This window comes from Podarcis vaucheri, assembly GCF_965113315.1.
Source record: "Podarcis vaucheri genome assembly, chromosome: Z".
NCBI classification, from domain to species: Eukaryota; Metazoa; Chordata; class Lepidosauria; order Squamata; family Lacertidae; genus Podarcis; species Podarcis vaucheri.
The window spans coordinates 39,673,804-39,696,501 of NC_138758.1; the positions used below are offsets into that span (position 1 = coordinate 39,673,804).

Below are 22,698 nucleotides of genomic sequence, written 5' to 3' on the forward strand. Positions count from 1 at the left end.
TGCAGACATCAAAAGCAGCTTAGTCTCGGTGCCTCATGTCCCTCAGTCTTCCATGACATTCTAGACTGTTGAATCCTATAGACATTTCTTGATAGCAAAAGCATTATGTGGTCTTGCTGGGTTACCAGCAGAATGATGTAAATTCTCTCTCCATGAGGCAGGAAGGTGGGAAACTGCCTCCCCCCCACCAGATGTTTGGCTTCCAACTCCTCTCAGCCTCAACCAGCATGTCTGGTGACAGGGGGTGATAGGAGTTGTAGTTTGCCAACATCTGGAGGGCCATGGGTTTCCCTCTGCTGGGCTAGAGAAATATTATTGTGATCCTTGAAAGAGAAGCAGAAAACCATTCCCTAGAACACTTGAATAAGAGAAGCTTGTAAAAGGCTTCCAGATTTTTCTCTATATTCTTGAGGCCTAGAATCTTGAACAAAAAAGACTTCTAGTTACTTGAGCACCTATACTACTCAGGGGTAGCTAATGGCAAACAAACAGTAGAATAATTACCAGACTAGAAGAATATTCTGAATACTTAGGTACAATTGTCAAACTTTTAAATGCCGTCCCTGCTGAATGAAAGACAGAGACTATTCTGCTTGTAACGCCCCTCGACAATAGAGAGTGTGGCAATGCCCAGATGCCTTGAAAACAAGGTCAGCCTGCGACACCCCAACTTACACCTGGCAGTACCTCTCAGTTTATCCTTACCCCTGAGCAAGAGAACTCCCAAAGCTGCTGCTTCATTTTCTGCTTCAAGGGATGTGGCTTTAAGGGTCTCTCGTTCCCAAAGGTTGCATCCAACTAAGTTCTAATCAGAATAAACCCATTGAAAATAATGGACTAGCACTGGATGCAGCCTCCAGTTGAGTGGAGGGGCGTTCTGTTTGCCATCCTTGAGGGGACCCCTGGGGAAACTAACCAAGCCAAACCTCCTGTCACCTGGAACTGGTGTGTGTGCAGTACAACTGATCTGAGTGCTGGATGTGACACAGAAGAAGCTCCATCAGACTGGGTGTCTGTTCATAAAGCCTCACCTGAGAAACTAGGGTGGTGCTAGTGGGTCCCAGAAAAGCTCTTCATTGTGAGATTTCTGGGGCAATTTGTGGGTTGTTTAGGTCCTGGGTGAGAACTTTTTTCTATAAATATTAGTAATTTGTATACATGGTTTTATTGTGTATTTTGTAGCATTTGTTGTTGCTCTTTCAGTTTTCTTTACACAGAATAGAGATAATTTCTATGACAGACCTTAGCTAGATTGCGTATGAACATCAAGACCCACCCCCAAATCCTTGTTGTGAGTACTTTTTGATATATAGGGCCTTTGCAGATGGGCCTTCCTCCCACCAAGCAGAACACTGGACAATCTCCCCCTTTTCAGATCTTAATTGGCTTTTACACTGAAGCTGGGAAATCCCCCTAATCTTCTTTTCTATGTGTTGGCTGCTCAACAGGAGAAGAAGCTCCTTTCGGCACAGCTACAAGAGATGAAAGAGCAGAGCTTGAACCTTTTCCAGAAAAGGGATGAGATTGATGAGTTGGAGGGCTTCCAGCAGCAGGAGCTGGCTAAAGTCAAGCACATGGTGAGTGATCCCAAGAGAGGCCCATTTGGGGTAGGGCAGCTAGACCCAGCCTAGACCTCTGGGACATAATCCAGGAAGCCCTTGCCTTTATATTCACTGACCGCCCCCGCTCCCCAGCTGGCCTTCCTCTTTTTCTCTCTTATCTACCGTTGGGTTTATTGGACTGCCTTCACCCTTTAGTTTATTTACTACATTTATGTTCTACCTCTTTTTCACCGTGGGAATCAAAGGGGAGTACATGGGCAATCTCATAGTAGGAATATCAGAAGCTTGTCCTGTTTAGCTCAGTATTGTCTACACTTACCATCAGCAGCTCTCCTGGGTTTTAGGCAGGAGACATTATCAGCCTGTCCTGGAGATGTCAAGGATTGAACATGGGACCTTCTGCATGCAAAACAAATGCTTTTCCACTGATCTATAGTCCTTCCCTTAAGACACAGGGGCATAGGAAGCCATCCTACAACTCCCACCAGCCCCAGCAAGCAAGGCTCAGAGGTCAGGCATGGTGGGAATTACAGTGCAACTACATCTGGATGGCATTAAACTGGCCACTCCTGCCATATTCCAAGGTAGCACTGTACTGAGAAGTTCCCTCTGCCTCTGAGAGCTAGCTGATTGATATGTGGTTTCGTTGTTTGTTTTCTTTAAAACATGCAGCTTTTGAAGAAGGAAGAGTCACTGGCCCAGATGGAGCAGGAATTGGGGTCCTCCACACAAGAGCTGCAGCGCACTCAAGAGGAGCTGCAGAGCTTTCGCACTTTGTCCTCCCGCCAGGCAGCAGAGTTACAGCAACTACGAAAGCAGCATGCAGAGCTGGAAGCAGAGAGGTTGGGAAAAGGATGTTCTGTTTAGACCCTCTGGTGTCTTGTCCTGGACAGGCTTTGTGTGCCTGTAAATTCTTATTTATTTAAAAGCATCTCCTCTTGGCTGCACGAGTTTGGCAATGTGCCCTTTTAGAGAAAACACAAAAACTCAGGGCCGCCGGGGATAGTAGGTGAAAGACCCATTTGAGAAAATATGGGTAGCGTTTACTGAGCCATCATGGTGTTATAGTTAGAGTGTTGGACTACAGCCTGGAAAACCAGGGATCAAATCCCCATTTGGCCCTGAAGTTTAGTGGGCCAGTCAGTCACTCTCAGCCTCACCTACCTCACAGGGTTGTGAGGATAAAGTGGGAAGAAGAAGCATGTGTGCCACCTTGAGCTGCTTTTAGGAAAGGCAGAATCTTTATGTGATGATTTTAAGATATGCCAGTGTAAAGGATAATGTTTTCTCCTTGCCCTTCATATATTCTAGACCAGTGCTACCTCAAAAGGACTGGTGCTGGTCCACAAGCCGTTGGCTGCTGGCCAGTGGCAGCCCCATCACAGCCCAGGTTGGATGGGATGCTTCCAGGACCAAATATGGCACCAGAATCTGGGATGTTGGGAGGCAAAAAATAGTTGGTCCACCACATCAGAGTACTACTCTAGACTGTGGACCTTTTGAGTTACCTCTTTACCTTGAAACCCTGTAGAAGAAATATAAACATAAGCTGATGAGTTTGCATTGTTACTGAGCTGTCTTAAGCCTGTTATGTTAATGGCTCACTCTTTGCATCGGTATGCCGGGCGAGGGGGGGGAACGCCTCCTCCCGCCGCCGGGCATCGGAACGAAGGTCCGATGCCGGGCGGGGGGGGGAACGCCTCCTCCCGCCGCCGGGCATCGGAACGAAGGTCCGATGCCGGGCGGGGGGGGGGACGTCTCCTCCCGCCGCCGGGCATCGGAACGAAGGTCCGATGGCGGGGGGGGGGGAACGTCTCCTCCCGCCGCCGGGCATCGGATGGCTTTCCTGAAGACTTGGGGTGGGAGGAGGGTTTTCCTTCCCACCGCCAACATTCAGAATGCTGTTCTGAATGTTGGTGGTGGGGAGGAAAAACCCTCCTCCCACGCAAGCCCCGGGAACAGAGGGAAAGCGCTGCGCGCCTTCCCCTCTGTTCCCGTACCTGTCCTGAAGGCTTGCGGTGCGGAGAAAAGCCCTTCTCCGCACCGCCAGCCTGGCAAGCGGTTTCCCTAGGAACGCATTAATTGATTTTCAATGCATTCCTATGGGAAACCGTGCTTCGCAAGACGAAAAACTCGCAAGAAGAAAAAACTTGCGGAACGAATTAATTTCGTCTTGCGAGGCACCACTGTATCTTGAAAACAGTTTAATGAACAATTTTTAAAAACCATTTCTAAAGTGTTTGATGTTTTAAAGATTTCTAAACTGTGTACAATAGAAAACCAAACAATATCATCAAAACGATGGGGCTGATGGAAGTTGGCAGGCCCAGGTTTCTCACGCCTGCTCTAAGGGGCAGACCTAAAACCACTGCCATCTCCATAAGACAGGTCATAGGGGCACCATTTCAGAGCAAATGAAATAAAGCTTCCTGTGCTTGGATATGAAACCATTATCTCAGCTTAGACCTAACACAGAGAATTGAACTTCTTGCTCAGGGAACCTATGGCCGTCCAGATATTCTTGGACTTCCCAAATCCTTTGTTCCTGACCACTGGCCCTCTTGGCTGGGCTGATTGAAGTTGGAGTCATAACAATATATGGAGGGCACTGTGTTGGCTATCCCTGATCTCTGGCTTTCAAGTTAAATTCCTCTTCCTCCTTTCATTTCCTCCCCTCACAGGGATGAGCTCATTGATGCAGAGGAGAATGCAGAAAGCAAGATCACAACCTTAGAGCAGCGGAGCCAGGAGCTCCAAGTGTACATTCAGCAACTGTCAGTAGATCTACAAAATGTAAGTGGGAGATTCTCTTTTCTTACCCAGATATATCAGATGCCTCTCTTGCAAGCAGAGAGTGTGCTTAAAAGCTTTCCTTTTACCTTTGAATGAATTGAAAGATAGTAGAGAAATTAAATAATATTTTTTATTATTTAATTTACATTATCATTAGTTCCGGTAGTAGTACTGTTGTTGTTGTTGTTGTTGTTGTTGTTAGTACTGTTGTTGTTGTTGTTGTTGTTGTTATATCATTTCTATACCATTTTATATTTTTAAGGGGGGGAAATCTCAAAGCAGTTTACAACATGCATTGGAACTACATTAAAACAAACAATTAAAAACATAGCAAATAAAACAGTGAAAAGACAGTGAAAACAATAAAATCACAAGTTCAATTCAGGAGAAGTCTTGCTCAAGCAGGTGTGTCTTCAGGAGCCAGCAGAATGCCAATGCTGATTGGAGCATCTCCTATTTCAGCAGCAGGGAGGGCACCTACTAAAAACATTTTTGTTCAGCAAACTACACTTATACATAGACTGTTGATATGTGTTTTAATATGTTTTTTAGCTTGTTGTTAATTTTAATTATCTTTAAAATGTTTTTAAACACTGTTCTTAACTTCATTATTGATATTTTATTGTTTAATTCTCTTTGTATACCACTTTGAGAGTTGTTTTCTTTAAGCAATCAAGTGGTTTATAACTTTTAAGGGGGGAATTCAGTAGGTGTCCAACTAAACTCTACTTAGAGTAGGCCTATTGAAACTAATGTCTCTAAGTTAGCTGTGTCCTTTAATTTCAGTTGGCCCACCCTTGAGTAGGACTAAAGTTGTGTACAACCCATTGAAATTGCTTTTTATTTCAATAACTTTTTTCTTTGTTCTTGTGTTTCTTTGCTTTTTCTTTGCATGGCTGCTCTAATTGTTTTTTCCTCCACATTATCATTGTTAATCTTCTTGAGCTCCATTTGGTGGGAAAGTGGGAAAACCCAATAACTAATAAAGCATATATTTTAGGCTCAAGTATCTGCCGCCAGTTGTGAAAAGCGATTGGAAGCACTTCAGCGAGAACACGACTCTCTGAAACAGGAGTATGAACAGAATAAGCAAAAGGTATGGCCTGGATGTTATCACACTGAGAAACGGGGTAAGCAGACCCCCAGGGTTTGGGCATTTCTGCAATGAAGAAGAGAATGCTATGTGATGATACAGATATTTCAGCAACCAGAAAAACTGGAATTGATGTGCAGAGGTTGTGGGGTCAGCAACCTGGTGCCCATGGGTGCACGAATCAGTACCTCCTATGGCTCCTGTGATGAAAGGTCTTAGTAAATATGCCCATCAGAAATTGCATAAAAGTGGGAGACTGGTTCTTCTCCCTGCTCAGTGCCTGGTTGCAAATGCGCAGCCTCTCCTACATCGATGGGCATGCCCGCTTCAGTGTGCCCATGTTTATTTAGAATTCATTGCAGAGCAAACGTATGTCTCTCGACAGATGATTGTTGAGGTGGAGGAGAAAAGCCAACTTGTGAGCCACTTGCAGGAGAAAGTGACCATCCTGGAGAAGCACTTTGAAGGGAATCTCTCTGGTGACGAGCATGTCCAGGAGCTGCTCAGGGAGGTAAATGTGGGGCATTTAGAAGGGGTTGCAATAGTGCTGTACTGAGGCCATCAAATCTTTTCATGCAGTCCATTGTTTCATCATCCATGAAGATGTTCTTTAGGGCTGGGTACCGGCCTTGTGGAAGCTGCTAAGCTTTCACACTTCCAGTAAAATGCTGTTTGTAGAGACAAGTGGAACTGGCCACAGATGTTGGCGGTGTGGAGTGCTCCTTTGTAGTGTCTCAGCCAGCTGTGCCCTCCTCTACAGTACTCCCTTCCACCCACTGCTGTCAACCAGTATTCTATGCTCACCGATCTTGCTCAGTATTCACTGGACTGTTTTGAGGGGTTTGTATTTCTCCCCCTTAGTTTTCCCTTTGCTAAAGATTTTGTTGATGTTCCCCTGAGCCTACTGATACAACTCCCCTTTCACTGAACAAGCAACAACACTCACCACCTGAAAATCAGTAATGGAAGGATGGATCTTTTAGATCCTTCCTGCTGCATCATGGGCTAATGATGCTTTCTGGTCAGAGCCTGCCTTTAAGGATTTTGATAGCATGGGCTCAGTTCATTCTGGATGTAGAGCATGGTCTTCTCGCAAATGGGTAACTGAAAGGGCGGGGCTGCCCATTCTGATGGGTCTTAAAACATCAATCAGATGTGAATTCAGCTTAGCAATATCATTGTCCTCACTGGGTTTAGGTTTGGCATGGCCCTAATTTTCCCCTTGAGTAAGTAGTGAGTATTTACATTCCACCCAGGAATACTAAATACTGTAAGAAGTTTGGCTGGCATTAGACCAGATTTTTGTTTTATGTCCAAGAGTGGGGAACCTTCGGCTCTCTAGGCGTTTTCTGAACTACAACTCCCATCATCCACAGCCACCGGCTGGGGTTGATGGGCATTATAGTTGACCACTCTGGAGGGCCCAAGGTTCTCTACCACTGTTTTGTTTCTTTGCAGTCTTTGCACCCGCCCTTTAGAAAAGTCAGTACTAAGACAGGCTCTGCCCTCAAGGCTCACAATCAAAAAAAGAGACTGCACATGAGAAAAAATGAATGGGAAGGAGGAGGAAGCAAACAAGCTCAAGCACAAGTTATTCAGGTTGCAGTTCTTCAACTTACAGCCAGTGTCAGTGGAAGTTCTGCTTGTTTTGCCCTTCGTAAAGAGTAGACCCTTCCTTGAAGCTTTCCCCGCCCACGTCACTCAGAACCAGGGGCAGGTCTGGTGACAGCATCGAGGCCAGGAAGACAGGACAGTTCCTGCTGCACAGTTCTTCCCTCACATAGCTGCCTACTTGACTTCTAGGAGCACAAGAACCTGCCTCTTTTTGAGTGAGACTGTTGATCCATCTGGCTCAGTGCTGTCTACACTGACTGACAGAGGCTTCCCAGGATTTCCAGCAGGAGTATTTCCCAGCCCTAGCTGGAGATACAATTTGGGATTGAACCTGGGACGTTCTGCAAGGCAGATGCTCTGCCACTAGGCTATGGCCCTTTCCCTACTTTTCTGCAGTATTTTCCCATTCTATTACAGTTTTGGCTGCAGACTTTTAATGATGCCATGTAGAAAACTCTTGCTTAATGATTCTCTGTTTCGTTTGCATGGTTGCTCTGTACTTTTATTAATTTATTTGCATTTTTGTGTGTTCTTTTTTCCATTGTATTTTGTTGACTGCTTGGAGGGCCACCAAGTTGTGAGACATCAACACATAAAAACCAGAATAACAATAATATTAGTAGTCATTGCATTTTCTCCCCTTTCTAGAAAAGTGCTCTGGAACAGAGACTGGAGGAGGCCAGACAACAGCTTTCAGCTGCACGGGCAAGCCATGCAGAGAGTTTAAGTCTTCTGGAGACTCAGGTACACAGGGCAGGATTGCTTTCTGAAGCCTGGGATGGTGCTTAGTGGTTGGTGAATTACAGCCTTCTCATACTTTCTGGGGTGGGGGATTCCTCTTGGCTTGGTCAAGCCAGGTACACAGTTTGGAGGGGCTCTCTTCTCATGGTTTTCAGGACCATTGCTCTACCCTGGAACGTGTGATGTAGTAAGAATAGAGTTTCTCTGAGCATGTGCTGAGTGCTTTTCCTTGGCTGCTGAGTATCTGCAACCAACCTTTTATATATATGGAGGAGATGGTTTTCAGGGCATGTGGCAGCCTTTCCAGGCCACAGCACCTGTTTAATAAAAATAATAATAAATATTTCTGATCTAGGACTTGGTTTAAGGTGTGAGTGAAGCACATGTTCAGGAAAGGCACAAAGTGCTGTGTGCCCTGGGCTGTACCACTTTGGACTGCTTGTGGTGGCAGGAATCACATCTTTTGAGCGATCCCTCACATAATCACCCCTAAAGGACGGGCTGTAGCTCAATAGGAGTGCATCTACATTGTAGAGGGTCCCCAGTTCAGTCCCCAATATCTCCAGTTAAGGCTGGGAAAGCCCCAGTCCTGAAATCCTTGAGACAGAGGTGTAGGAAGGTCAGGTGGTACCCGATGCGGAATTTTTTTTGTCATCCCCCTCCCCACATTGATGGCTCCATGTAGACTTGGGAGGCTTGGGAGTCAGCAATGATACCTATGGCAGTCCACCCCCTGCTCCCGCCCCCCTTCCTAGCCCTGCCTACACCCCTGACTATAAGGCCCATTGGACGCAGTTGGACTTACTTCTGAGTGAACATATAGGATGGCGCTTGCTAGCTGACTCAAGGGACGTGTTCCTGTAGATCACTCACATCAAGTAAAATGGATGTCTAAGGAACTTACTCCTGAGTAAGGAGTCGACCTTGAAAGCAGCCCAGTTGCCATCCCCAAATCATCCCCCGCCCCTGGCATTCCCCACAAAATTCAGAAATTGAGGGCTTCCACTGAATTGGGTTGGGCCTGTTCTGGACCTGAGAGGGTGCAGCCCCGTGTGCTAACTCGGAAGTAAGCCCTATCCAGCTCGGCTAGCAGGCGTCCTCGCAGTGGGATCCTATGCATGTTTCCTCCCTCACTGAGCATGGCGAGGGTTACTCCCTAGGAAGGCTGCTTGCAGCCACATTCCATATCTTAAGTACGCTTGAAACCCTCATGCTAAAACAAGAAATCAGGACTTTGAACCAGACGTGGTTACTCAAAAGTTGTTATTATTATTATTGGCCTGAACGCAATGGGGTTTCCTTCCTTGGAAAGAGGCTTGGGATTGTGGTTGTGGTCATTTGAATGGGACTTGCCCCTAAGAAGGGGAGAGGGCGGGTTACTCGTGCGTAAAGCCCTTAGTATGAATACTTATGGCCTGAGCCCAAGCGTGTTTATTCTGAAGTAAACCCTGCGTGGATTAGGACTGTCTCCCACGTAAATTGGCTGGAAATGGAAGCCATAGGCTGCAATCCGCTCAGATCAATGGTGGGAGGAGAACCAAGGCTCATTCGGCACCAGCGAGTTGGGGACAGAAGACTGTAGGGAAGCTGTTGTAGATATTATCATTATAGAAAGTAGTGCTGCTTTGCTGCTCTTTTCGCGCTACCTGCTCACTCCTGTTTGGAGCAGCCGCCTTATGCCGCAGCTGCTGGGGAGGTAAATGGAATGAGCTGGTTGGTGCCAGGAATGTGTGCCCTTCCTCTGGGTGGGGCTGCCTGGAACCCCACCAGCTGAAAGTAATTGCTGGCCGGTTGGCACCTTGAGTAGCAGACAGAGAAGGCAGCAGTGGCGGCAGCTCTCGATGGCAAGAAATACCTTCCCGTCCCAAGGATTATCTAGGACTAGGGACGGACGGATACTCAGTTTCTTAAAGTGAGTGCTTTCCTTTTTTAACGAAACAGACCAGGAGACCCCAGTGAGACGGAGCTGGGTGCTGCCTTCACCCCAGTTCATCCCGCCATCTCACCTCACCCCGTGCAGCTTCCTGGCGCCATTCATAACTTCATGCTGAGGACTCCCACGTGCGGGAGAAAACTACTTATCCAATAGCAAGCCAACCCACACCTGCCGCTGCATTCCATTTCGAGCCCTTTCGCTTGTGGCTTACCAGATGTGGAGGCGCCTCCCCCCCTCTTCTCGTCCTGCAATCAGTCGCTGGAGGAAGCAAAGGGAGTGTTCCCCCTCTCTCGCACGTGCCTCCTCTCGCTCCTTCCCTTCTGGGAGATGCTGTAGCTTCACGCTCATTCACCCAACTGCACCGAGAGGAGCCTTTCTGGTGTCATTTCCCACGCGTGCGCATCTACTCGCAAGGTCCTTGTGCCAAACGGGGGGTGACATTTGGCACCCTCCACCTGTCCACGACTCCCAAGCCTACAGTGAGTGGCAAAGCGGCAGCAAAGCACCCCCGCTTTGCCACTAGCTTTAGGCTTGGGAGTCATGGGGGAGCGCTGAATGTTGCCCCCCTTCAGGATGGTACCCGGGGCGGTTTGCCTGCCCCCACGCCTCTTTGCAACACCACTGCCTTGAGAACTGCTGCAGTCAGTGCAGATAATACTGCAGTTGGTTGACTTAGCGTGTTATTTAATTCAGCCATTTATACAGAACTGTGAGGACTAGAACCTTCTTTATTTTCAAGGGAAAGGCCTTAGCTTTGTGGTAGAATACCTGCCTTGCATGCGGAAGGTCGCAGGTGGTCCAATCCCCATCATCCTCCAGGTAGGGCAGGAAGAAACACTCTTCCTGAAACCCTGGAGAGCCAATCAGGGTAGACGGTACTGAACTAGATGGGCCAATGGTCTGACTCTGTATAGGGCACTTCCCATCTCTCTTCTTCTTCTTCTTCTTCTCCTCCTTCTCCTTCTCCTTCTTCTTCTTCTTCTTCTCCTTCTTCATATACCGCCCTATACCTGCAGGTCTTAGGGCGGTTTACAAAATAAAATCAGAATATAAAACCATAAAATATATAATCAAAATAAAAACAACAACAATCCAATAACACCCCCAACACTTTTTAAAAGGGCGTATGATGTCAGTCAAATCAACCAAAGGCCTGGTTAAACAGGAACGTCGTTGCCTGGTGCCTAAAAGTGTATAATGAAGGCATCGGGCGTTTTATTTATTTTTATATCTATCTTTATATCTCTACGTAATTTTAAATTGGTTGTGGTTTTATGGGGGGTGAGGGGAGAGAGCTGTTTAGGTCATAATAAACATTACTTCGCCTGCTTCAAAATGTGGCCCCTCTAGATTTGGGGGCCCCTCCTGTTTGTGCTGCTGAGTGAGGGCTTGGACCTCGATCCCAAAGTCCCACTGTAGCAGCACTGCTGGCCCTATATTCTGTTGTGGTCCTTGGTGGAGGGAGGGAGACACACAACATTCAAACGTGGGCTCCTTCATGGTACAGCCAGTGAAAGCTGCACCCTGCAGTTCTCCTGGCTTTGGGTCATTGGTCCTGTCTGTTGCCTCCTAGATTGACAAACTGAACTGCCAGTTGGCTGAAAGGCAGGTGTGCCTAAGCGTAAGAGAGGAGCTTGTGCAGAGCCTCCAGGAAAGTAGTTCACCACAGGTAGGGGCCATCACGTCAGCTAGTCTATATCTCTTTCCTCTTCCCCAAATAGGGAGGCTGGCTGGCTGGGGTGGTGTGTGCATAGAATCATAGAATTGTAGAGTTAGAAGGGATCCAGATGGTCATCTACTCCAACCTCTTGCAAAGCAAGAATCTCAACCAAAGCATCCATGACAGATGACTGTCCATCCTTTGCTTTAAAACCTCCAAGGAAGAAGAATCCACCACTTTCCAAAGGAGTTCGTTCTACTGCTGAACAGCTCTTACTGTCAGAAAGTTCTTCCTGATGTTTAGTTGGAAACTCCTTTATCGAATCCATTGGTTCAGATCCTGCATTCCAGAGCAGGAGAAAACAAGTTTGCTCTGTCTTCCATGTGACAGCCCTTTAGATATTTGAAGATGTCTATCATATCACCTCTCGGTCTCCTCTTAGCCACGATAAATATACCCTACTTCTTCAACCATTCCTCATAAGGCTTGGTTTCCAAACCTTTGATCATCTTGGTCACCCTCCTCTACACACGTTCCAGTTTGTCAATATCCTTCTTAAATTATGGTACACAAAAACTGGACACAGCACTTCAGGTGTGGTCTGACCCAAACAAAATAGAGCAGTACTATGACTTCCCTTGACCTGGACACTATACTTCTGTTGATGCAGCCTAGAATACCATTAGCTTTTTTTCCTGCTGCATCTCACTGTTGACTCAAGTTGAGCTTGAGTCCCTTAGGGACTTTTCACACATACTTCTAGTAAGCCAGGTGTCTCCCTTATTTTTTTATTTGAAGATTTTCTTGCTTTACAAAAGTACATGCATTCTCTCTTTTTTCAGGTTGTACAGGTCTTTCTTACAAATCAGTTACATTTGTTGTGAGACATTTGTGTTGAGTACAGTATAAGGTTGGGGAAGAAGATGGAGAGGAGGGGTGGGGTGGTGAGGCTTATATTATTTTGTATAGTGTTTGTGTGGGGGTTTGTGTCAGTGTCAACTGGGTAGGTTCTCTTTCTATTTGTTTATTACATTTCCTTGGTAGTGAGTAGTATTGGGGGGCAGGGTGTGGTTGGTTGTCTATGGTTGTCTGCAGTGGGGTTTGTTGGCATTTATGGGGAGGGGAGGGTTTGTTGGGTCAGATAAGCCAGATTGATTCATATGCTATCAGTGGATTCTTGTCATTGTCTCATTGGGCTGTGTATGTGATAAAAGGGAGCCATACTGGGGTGAAGGTGTCCTCTTTTATTTGTCCCCTTGTCAGTTTCAGTTTTTTGGATCGCTTTTCAAGTAAGGCTGTTTCCCATACAATTTGATACTATTGGCCCATGTTTACTTCCTGACAGGTTCCCCAGTGTCTGGCTATGAGGCTTCTGGCAGGTTATAAGTTCTGTATAATGTGAGTGGACATTATGATCTTGGAAGATGTTCAGTAGGGTCAGTTCTTGGGTGATTTCTAATACCTGTTTAGGTATTAGAATTAATACCTAATTAATTAATTAGAATTGCATATCTCTTGTAAGACTGCTGTCCAGAAGGGTTGGATTTTAGGGCATTCCCACCACATGTGGAGGTATGTGCCTGTGGAGGTGCAGCTTCTTCAACATCTTGGTGAGGTTCCTGGGTGTATCAGCACTAGTTTCCATGGTGTTAAGTACCACCTGTAGGTGAGTTTCAGAGTGAGTTCCCTTCTTTTGGCTGATATGGACTTAAAGGGAAGTTTAGACCACATTCTAGTCCATTGGGTGAGGTTAATTTCATAGTCTATGTTGAACTCCCATTGTTCTTTGATTGCGTCAAGAGGGATTGTGGGATTTTGGACCAGTATTTTGTATATTGTGGATACCATCCCTTTGCCATGTCCCTCGGCTGTTGGGAGAAGGTTTTCGAAGGTGGTCAAGGGCCTAGTGGCTGCTTATTTAACTGCTGGGTTGTTTAAGAGGGCATGGTGGTGTGTTAGCCAAGGTATTTGGGTGTCTCCTTGTTTGTCTTGTATTTCTTGTGTTGGTATGGGTTTGTTGTTTTTGTAGAAGTCTTTTAAACAGTGTAGGCCTTTGGCTTGCCAAGATTTTATCTGGATGTTTTGTGCTGCATGTTGGCATAGTAGGTTAGTGCGGATGGTGATAATCTGCCTAGTTTGTTTTAGAGAAATGGGTATGCTGTTGCAAGGATGTTTTTGATTGAGTCTCTCTCCAGGTGAACCCATTTTTTTGTCTTGTCTTCTAGAATATGCAGGATTATGTGGCATACATGGCTGGCGATGTAATTTGATTCTGTGTTGGGGATTCCCCATCCTCCTCCTGAGGAGGGGAGGTGCAGGTATTTGGGGCTTATTCTTGGCTATTTGTGTGAGGGGAAAAAACAAGTGTAGTTTTTTCTGCCACTTCTGAAGTTGGGTTGGGGGAATCCAGGTTGGGAGGGTTTGGAATAAATAGGTTAGTTTTGGGAAGGTGATGATTTTGATCAGGGGTAGGCAACCTAAGACCCGGGGACCGGATGGTGCCCAATCGCCTTCTCAATCTGGCCCATGGACAGTCTGGGAATCAGCGTATTTTTACATGAGTAAAATGCGTCCTTTTATTTAAAATGCATCTCTGGGTTATTTGTGGGTCCTGCCTGGTGTTTTTACATGAATAGATGGTGTACTTTTATTTAAAATGCATCTCTGGGTTATTTGTGGGGCATAGGAATTCGTTTTATTTTGTTTTTCAAAATATAGTCCGGCCCACCACATGGTCTGAGGGACGGTGGACTGGCCCACGGCTGGAAAATGTTGCTGACCCCTGATTTTGATCATTGCTATTTTGTCTGAGAGGGTGAAACTGGTGTTGTTCCATTTCCTCAATTCTCTCTTGATTTGTCGCCACAGCTGCTTGTAATTGTAGAGGTATAGTTTGTTGAGGTCTTTGGTTATTTGAACCCCTAGGTACCTGAATTTGATGCAGCATAATTTTATCTTTAATGTTGGTGAATTCCTTTTGGGTATGCGGGTGGGAGGTGGTAGTGTTGAAGCACATAGCCTCAGATTTTGCAAAGTTTACGTGTAGGGCCAACACCATTGTGAATGTGTTGAGTTCTTTACTTAGGGTGGTTGCTGTGTTTATGGGGTCTGGTGTTATGTCCATCAGGTTGTCTGCTAAGAGCCTTAGTTTGTAGGTTTTACCTTTTATTTCCATGCCCTTGGTATCTGGGGCACGCAGTAGGATTGCTAGGGTTTCCAGGACCAGGATGAATAGGAAGGGAGACAGTGGGTGTCCTACTTTAGTGCCTCTTTAGATTGCTATAGTATTGGAGTCCATATTGTTAATTCTGCATTTTGGTGAGGTTTAAGAGTACATTTGTTTGAGGGTTTGTAGGAAGTTGGGGCCAAATTTCATGTTAGTTAATACTGCTAATAGCTATTTCCATTCTAAGCAATCAAAGGCTTTAAGGATGTCTAGGGACATGTCTAGGGATGTCAGTAGGAGTTTGATCATTTTGCTGTGTTCTGTCAGATTCAGTAGTTTCCTAATGGGGTTTGTTATGTTGCGACTAGGGGCAAAACCTGCTTGGTCCAGGATGATAAGTTTGCATAAGAAGATTTTTAGGCTTTTAGCCAGGATTATCTTGTAGTCTTGGTTTATCAATGAGATTGGGTGGTATGATTCTATTTTGAGGCTATCTTTGAGTGGTTTTGGGATAGAGACTATTTTCGAAGAGGTCCAGGTTTTGGGGATAGGGGCTCCTTTTATGATTTCGCTAAATGTTGGTGGCTGTGTGCTGTGTTGTGTCAGTTGTTACAATGAGGCTAAAGGGGAAGCTCAATTGGTACTTGATTCCTGCTTGTTTGGATACATGGTTGTAGGTTTTTTCTTCGGTTTAGGGTCTCTTGCAATATATCCGGAAAGGCCAGGATGGGGTCTTCTCCATATCAGGGATTGGTTGTGTTTCTGAGGTTATTCCATATTTCTTCTTTCTTTTTGTAGCAGGTAAATCACACAATGATGTCTCATGGAGGGGTGTTGGCTTTTGGCATGGGTCTTAGAGCACTGTGTGCCCTTTCCAGATCATCTACTTTGAGATTCAGGTTTGGGATTGTGGGTTTTAGCCAGCGTACAATGAGATTGGCTGGTTTTTTGTCCTTCATTTTCTCTGGGAAATTGCAGAAGTGGCTATTGCAGCGTCTACTGCAATCTTCAAGGGCTGCTAGTTTAATTCTCGCTTCCATGCTTTCTTTTTCTTGGCGGCGATCCATATCAGCTAATTTATTTTTCAGACATGTGTTTTCCTTTCAGAATTGCTCTACAGTACTTGTTTTAGTTGCATCTTGTTTTCCTTTTCTAGAGTGGAGATGATGCCAGTGGGGGTCTCCACTTTAGAGGTCAGGTCGCTGATTATCGTCTTCAGTTCTGCTAGATTCAGTTCCATTTTCCTCAGGTCCATTTTGTTGTTGGGCAGTTGTCATCATGGGGGGGGGTGTTGCGACTTCCTTGTCATTCGGCATCTCCTTGGTTAGTGCCATCTTGATTGTCTTGGTGGCCTTCGTCTGGGATGTGCGCTGTGTTCTGTTGAAGTGGGGGGATGTTGTGGTTCAATGTTTTGGTGGTTGTTGGCTGTTGTGGAATTATAGAGTTGTACAGGCGTTGCGATTGGTGGCTTTCTTCCATGGTTGTTGCCTTGGGCACCCCTGGTCTCTCCCCCCCCCCCCCCGATTATGGCGGTAGCGGTGGCGCGGGCACCAGCCAGACAGCGTAGTTGGTGCTGGTGGCCCTCAAGAGCTCCGTGCGGCCTTGGCGCTTGCTATCCTGTCTCAGCAGAAGTCCCAGGTGTCTCTCGTCTTATACTTGTGCATCTGGTTATTCCCACCTAAGTGCAGAAGCTTCCACTTGTACATATCGAAATTCATTTTGTTAGTTTGGTCCCAGTTCCCCAATCTGTTAAAGTCACTTTGAATCCTGTCTTCTGTGGCATTATCTACCCCTCACAGTTTAGTGTGACATGCAGATTTGATGAGCATCCCCTCAATTCCTTCATCCAAGTCATTTATAAAGACACTGAACAACAACAACAGGTCCAGGACAGAACACTGCAGCACTCGACTTATCACTTTTTTCCAGGGTGTTGAAGAACCATTAGGGAACACTCATTGTGTTCAGTAATTTGTTTATGCATTTGAGGTGTCAGAAACCCAACTAAAGAATTGTTTATTTTATTTATTTACTACCTTAATATCCCACCTTTTCTCCAAGGAGCTCAAGGTGGCGTACATGATTCTCCCCCTCCTTGTTTCATCTCCATAAGAACCCTGTGAGGTAGATTATTTTGAGAGGCAGTGACTGGCCCAAGATGACCTAGCAAGCTTCATGGCCAAGTGAGGATTTGAACCCTAGTCTCACAGGTCCTAGCCCAACACTCTACCTGCTATGCCACATTGGCTTTCAAAGAAGGTTCTCTGTGTTTACTTTGTAGGTGAAAGATCTAGAACAGGCACTACAGCTTGCTCACGAGACAGCAGCAAAAAGCAGAGAAGAGATGGAAGAGAGAGAGCTGCAGATCCAAAAGCTGGTGAGTTTAGGGTGGCCTAGCTTTTGGCAGTGCTTTCCAGGATGTGAGGGGGAAGGAAAATACTTACAATAGCCCAATGTTGCTACTTGACTTGAGAGCTTCAGTAGAGACACGTGAGCAAGGCATGCTTGGGGTCACTATAAGGCATCCTTAGGCAACTCCAAGATCTTGTTCCCCCTATATGCCCAACCCACCCACTCCGATCTGTGGAACTGGAACTGTTAGCGGCACCACATGATCTGCATTTGCAGGAAAACAATCTTGTAGTGTGGCAGCACCCACACTTTTGAACTCCCTGCCCACTGATGTCAGACAGGTGCCTTCATTCAAATCTTTTTGATACCTGCTAAAAACCGTTTTGTCAAGGCAAACCTATCCTAGACATGTAGTATATTGATATGTGTTTTAATCTGCTTTTTAGCTTATTGCTGATTTTGATTGTCTTTTGAAGGTATTAATTCCCCTAGCCTGATGATTTCATTGTTTTATTCTTATTGTAAATTGCTTTGAGCGTTGCTTTTTTACAGTCAAATGGTATAAATTTTGTGAAATAATAACTAAACTACCAGGACCCCCATCAGATGTCTGCCCTAGATTCCCCGTTTAGATTATTTTCACCAGCACTTTCATATTCCACCATGCCCAGAGTGATGCACTGTGGGAAATGAAAATGGCACCTCCTGGATTGCAGTGCTGCTGCTACTACTGCTGCCTCCCAATTTGTAAGTGCTCCAGGCCCACTCATGTAAGAAGAGGCCCATCAGAGGGTTGGGATTTTTTGCTTTGTTTTTGCCATTCCTGCATCCTGTTTGAGTTGCAGAGAAAGGCATTGTGGGTTTTTCAGTTTGCTTGTTTTTCCTAAGGTCCTAGCCCTGAAGAATATAGGGGAGAATCTGGAAGTGTTTTGCAGGTTTTTCTCATCCCAAGTTTTCTAGGAGAATGGTTTTCTATTTATTTCTCAAGCCTCACAATAACATTCCCCTGACACAGGGAACCTGTGGCCCTCCATATTTTAAATCACAAATCCCATCATTCCTGACTATTGGCTGTGCCGGCCCATGACTGATGAGTGTTGGGAGTCTGACAACATCTGGAGAACCACAGGCTTCACACCCCTTCCCTCCATTCCTCACTCTCTGCCTTATTGGTTCTGACCAAAACAATTTACAGATCTAAAAACAGACCTGGAAATAATTTCAGAATCAAGCATGTGAATGGGAGTAAGCCAATTGAATTAACATATATAGATATATGTTAAGACATATTCATATAATTTTATTTCATCACACTTTGCTCTGCTTAACCTGTTCTGAGCACATGCAGAGTTGATGGAGTTTCAATACCAGATTCTTCCCCCACCCCACTCTCTCACTCTGTCCTTTCTTAGCAGCAAACAGATCTGCAGCTGGAGAGAATCCAAGCACAGGAAGGCCTCTACGCTGTGCAGCACCAGTGCACAGAGCAAGTTGGGAGGCTGCTGGAGCAGATGGCAACCCTGGAAGCTGCCCAGAAGACAGAAAAGATGGCTGCGCATCAGACGATGGTGAGTCCTGGTCTCCTTTTCAAAGCAACTGTCCACCTTCTCTAGCCACTTCTGTTCTTTTCTTTAATAAGATTTTATTAAAGCTTTTCATAATACAGTACAATAAAAAAAACAGAAAGAGGAAGAGAAAGAAAGATGCAAATCCATCTTTCAAAGGTAGATCTTAACCCTTGTCTCACACAAAAAGGGGCAGACCCTCACCTAGGAGCTTCCTTTTCTTCTCCCAACCTCCCTCCCTGGGAGATGTTCCTTTCCTTTCCTCACACACAGGGTCCATCAGCTTCATGTGTGTACAGTAGAGGACATTAAACAAAACAAAAAAAAACCCAGAAGCAAGAGGAAAGGAAAGAAAAAGAAACAGAAACAGGAATATAAAAATAACAAAAAAATGAAAAAAGTATTTTTTTTAAAAGGAAAGAAAGAGAAATAAAAAGGGCTTCCAATTCTCCATCTGTTTCTTTCTCTCTCTCTCTCTCTCTGTATATATATATTAAAATATTCCAAGTATTCATTCTAGGTTGGTACCCAGCTGTTTCTCCTCCTGCTAGGCAATATTTTCCGAGTCTGGATCAACAGTAGTCTTCCTCCAGTCCAGCATAACTTTACCTCCAGTGTTGACAAAGAATAAATCTTTGATCTTTATTCCTACATGAGTCCAATGTTTTGTTCTGTTTTTCATTTAGAGCCAACTGGAAAAAGAAAACGAAGAACTGAAAGGCAGATGCAAAGACTTGGAAAGCTCCTTAAGGAAGCAAGAATCTGAATTGGAAAGGCTAAAGGTATCTGTGCTCTTAACAGTCATATCCATCCAGCCTGTTGGAAACTGGTATCTTGCCTTTTTTGGGTTAAGCAAAAGCTATGCTGCTAGTGCAGCAGAGAAGAGAGGGACCCCAGCCTAAATGTGCTAGCGTTGACAGCCAGTTCAGTCAACTTGCAGGTGTTTTAATGGGTTTTGTTTTGCAAATGTTGCTAGCAGATTGTTGCAATGGCTGCCTCTGTGGGCCGGCATCCTTATAAACCTGGGGTGGGGAGCTGTAGAGCATGGGTCTGAAAGCTGAATGCAGCCCTCAAGTCTGCTCTGTCTGGCCCTCAGGACTGACCCCAGGCCTTACTCCTCACTGTCCCACTTTGCCCCCTTTCAAATATCATTGCTGTGTAAGTGAGGGGGCTTTGTTTGTTGATATAGCAGCTCAGGAGTAAAGAGTTAACTTTCCTCTCCCCAGCAGCATTGCCTATCGAAACCAGTTCCTTGGAAAAACTAAAATACTTTTTTTAAGCATTTGAAGGGATGAGGGGGAGAATGAGATGTGTGTGTGTTTTAAGTGTGGCTACACCTACTGGTGATTTTGGCCCTGCCCACCACTGGCATGCAGCCCTCAGAGGGTGGGCAAAAGGTAATGTGACCTTGAAGGTCAGAACAGTAGTCCACCTTGAACTGAGATTTCTTCTTTCTATTTCTGTCGTCTTCCTTTGATTAAAATGGACTTTGATTGCATCCACTGTTACTTAGAGCAGGCCCATTGAAATTAACGGACATGACTTAACTGACTATTCTAGACCCCGCGGGGGATGCTGTGGTCTAAACCACTAAGCTTCTTGAGCTAAACCACTAAGCCTCTTGAGCTTGCTGATTGGAAGGTCTTGCAGTTCTGTGTGACTGAGCTCCCGTTTCTCTGTCCCTGTTTCTGCCAACCTAGCAATTTGAAAGCATATCAGTGCAAGTAGATAAATAGGTGGGAAGGTAAACGGTGTTTCGATGCACTCTGGCACTCGCCATGGTGTTCTGTGCTCCAGTAGCGGTATAGTCATACTGGCCACATGACCCGGAAAGCTGTCTGTGGACAAATGCTAGCTTCCTCGGCCTGAAAGGCAAAATGAGCACCGCACCCCATAGTCAACTTTGACTGGACTTAACTGTCAAGGGGTTATTTACCTTTACCTTGTTTTGAGTATAACTTGGCTAGATACAACTCTTTGCCTTCCCTTCGTTTGAGATTTGGTTGTTTGCCAAGGTAAAGTAGGCTAGAATTGTGGTTGGAAGATGGCCTTTTCCACACTACAGTGCATGGATTTAGGGAGTTTACTCTCATTCTGAATCCTCCATTCTCTAACCCCAGGATTCTTGCTGCTTTGCAGGCAGAATTGAGCAGTAGCGCTGAAAATGCCCAAGCCCTGGAGGAGATGCGAGGGCAAAGGGAGCATCAACTGCAGCAGGAGGTGGGCTCTCCCCTTTGGCACCCACTGTGGGTATAGCTGGCCTTGTCTTCAGGATTGGCCACGGCGGGAGGCTGCACCTGAGCCATTCATTGTGTTGGTATTGACAGGTCAAATCAGAGCCAATGCAAATAAATTAGTTCTGGCCCACCACGAATGACTGCAAATCAGGCAGTGATAGGGGACCATTTTGGAGATGGGCAGGTCTCCATAATAGCTGAGAATCTAAAACAGATGTCTCTGTCTTGACTTTACTGCCTGGGTAAAAGCTGTCTGTCATAACTTAACTGTTCGTGGTAACGAGTCATTTCAGTGGCTAGGAAAAAATCCCCTTCTGATAGAGTCCTCCCCCACTTCCTTGTCCTCCCCCACCTTCTCCCTGCTGTTTATGAAGTGGGGATTGTGTTTGGGCAGAGCTTTTATCCAAAGCAGTGGCTTTGGGAACCAGGGCTTGTTCTGCTATGAAGCCAGAACTTTTCACCATAGAAATCTGTCACACTTCTTCACAGAGGCTCTGGAGCGATCCTTCTTCACCTGTTACATATTCCTCTAGCTCCAGCAGGGTGCTGGGTGCTGTAGAAATTAAGTCTGGAAATGGTGGGTTCTTACCCTGCAAATTTAGGAAGATACAGAGGAGGTGTTGATTACGTTTGGAGGTCCAGCAAAGTTAATGGTACAATCAGGATTAATCAGGACAAAGAGGATTTTGAGGAGAAACAGTTTAGGGTGTTCCAGATATTGGGTGGCAGTGGTGGGGGGCAGTGTAGGGGGAAGAGAGACTTGGGTGAGCTTGTGAGAGGAGTGGGGGAAACATAAGAACAACCTGCTGTATCAGGCCAGTGGCCCCTTCTAGTCCAGCATCCTGTTCCCTTAGTGGCTGGTATTCAGGGGCATTACTCCCTCTGGCTGTAGAGTCAGAGCACAGCCATCAGGGCCAGTAGCTATTGTTAGCCCTCTCCACAGGTGTTCTGTGTTTCTTGCATCTCACCCTTGAAAGTGTGAACAGCCTTTTGTCAAAAAGCATCATGTGTTGAGGTGAGGTCAGGGGAGGACGGACCTTAACTGTTTTAGATCTGAAAGCAAAGACAGGAAATAGCCACGAAAGCTCATTGTGCAAATGTTTCAGCCAGCCTGGTGCCCTCCAGATGTTTTGGACCACAACTTCCATCAGCTCAGCCAGCACATTGGCGTTGAAATCCAGAACATCTGGAGGGCCCCAGGTTGGCAAGGGCTGACATTTGTCCAGTGTTGTAATAGGTAGCATATGTTGTCTGGACACTTCTGCTTGTACATGCTGTTACACCAGATTTGGCTGCCATCCTCCTTTTCTGATATAGCACTCCAGCTCCTAGTGTAAAATAGCCCTCAAGTGGGTCCAGTCTTACAGTGATGTTGGATTATGATAAACATTCATTTTGGAATGTCTGGGAAGCAACATCATAACTGTCCATGGCCTTTCTTTTTTCGCTTGGTGGCTTAGCTTGTGGATCTGACTGTGCTGTTGAATGAGAAGGACCTGCTGATTGCAGAGAAAGCAGAGGCACTTCTGAAAGGGGAGGAAGAGCTGAAGCACTTAAGGCAAGGTAAGACCCAGCAAAGCTTCATTTACTAGTAGCAAGGAGGGTGATGTGGCTCTCCAAGTTCTGTTGGACTCCCAAATGTTGTCAGCAGCTGCCAGTAGCTCAGGATGAATTGTACTTCAGTGGCATCTGGAGCACCACAGGTTAGAACAGTGGACCAAAGTGGATGGAATGACTGGATCAAGTTCATCAGTTTTGTTGAATTAATTAAACTAAACAGGTTTACTTGCATTTTAAATAAATGTGCAATTAATTGTTACTGTTTTGAATTTTATTCTGTTATGTTGGAATGGCAGACTAGGACCTGGGAGGCTCAGGATCAAACCCCCATTTGGCCATGAATCTTTTGCTAGGTGATGTTGGGCTAGTTGTTTCCACTCTCAGCCTAGGCTACCTTGCAGGGCTGTTGTGAGGATAAA

The 22,698-nt window shown here is 45.7% G+C and overlaps 1 protein-coding gene across 9 annotated transcripts in view; it reads left to right on the plus strand.

Annotated features, from left to right (window-relative positions):
* Positions 1 to 22,698, plus strand: part of GOLGA1 (golgin A1) — a 37,736-nt gene that overhangs the window by 8,578 nt on the left and 6,460 nt on the right. For 4 of the 9 annotated variants that reach the window (XM_082207679.1, XM_082207680.1, XM_082207681.1 and 1 more), the window contains 12 exons: positions 1,449 to 1,577; positions 2,235 to 2,404; positions 4,244 to 4,355; positions 5,356 to 5,451; positions 5,834 to 5,959; positions 7,711 to 7,806; positions 11,313 to 11,408; positions 16,847 to 16,942; positions 18,330 to 18,485; positions 19,169 to 19,264; positions 20,622 to 20,702; positions 22,180 to 22,282. In XM_082207679.1, the coding sequence (XP_082063805.1) occupies positions 1,449 to 1,577; positions 2,235 to 2,404; positions 4,244 to 4,355; positions 5,356 to 5,451; positions 5,834 to 5,959; positions 7,711 to 7,806; positions 11,313 to 11,408; positions 16,847 to 16,942; positions 18,330 to 18,485; positions 19,169 to 19,264; positions 20,622 to 20,702; positions 22,180 to 22,282 (1,357 nt within the window). The remainder of the gene's footprint in view (positions 1 to 1,448; positions 1,578 to 2,234; positions 2,405 to 4,243; positions 4,356 to 5,355; positions 5,452 to 5,833; positions 5,960 to 7,710; positions 7,807 to 11,312; positions 11,409 to 16,846; positions 16,943 to 18,329; positions 18,486 to 19,168; positions 19,265 to 20,621; positions 20,703 to 22,179; positions 22,283 to 22,698) is intronic. The other 5 variants (XM_082207682.1, XM_082207683.1, XM_082207684.1 and 2 more) reach the window with 5 other exon arrangements.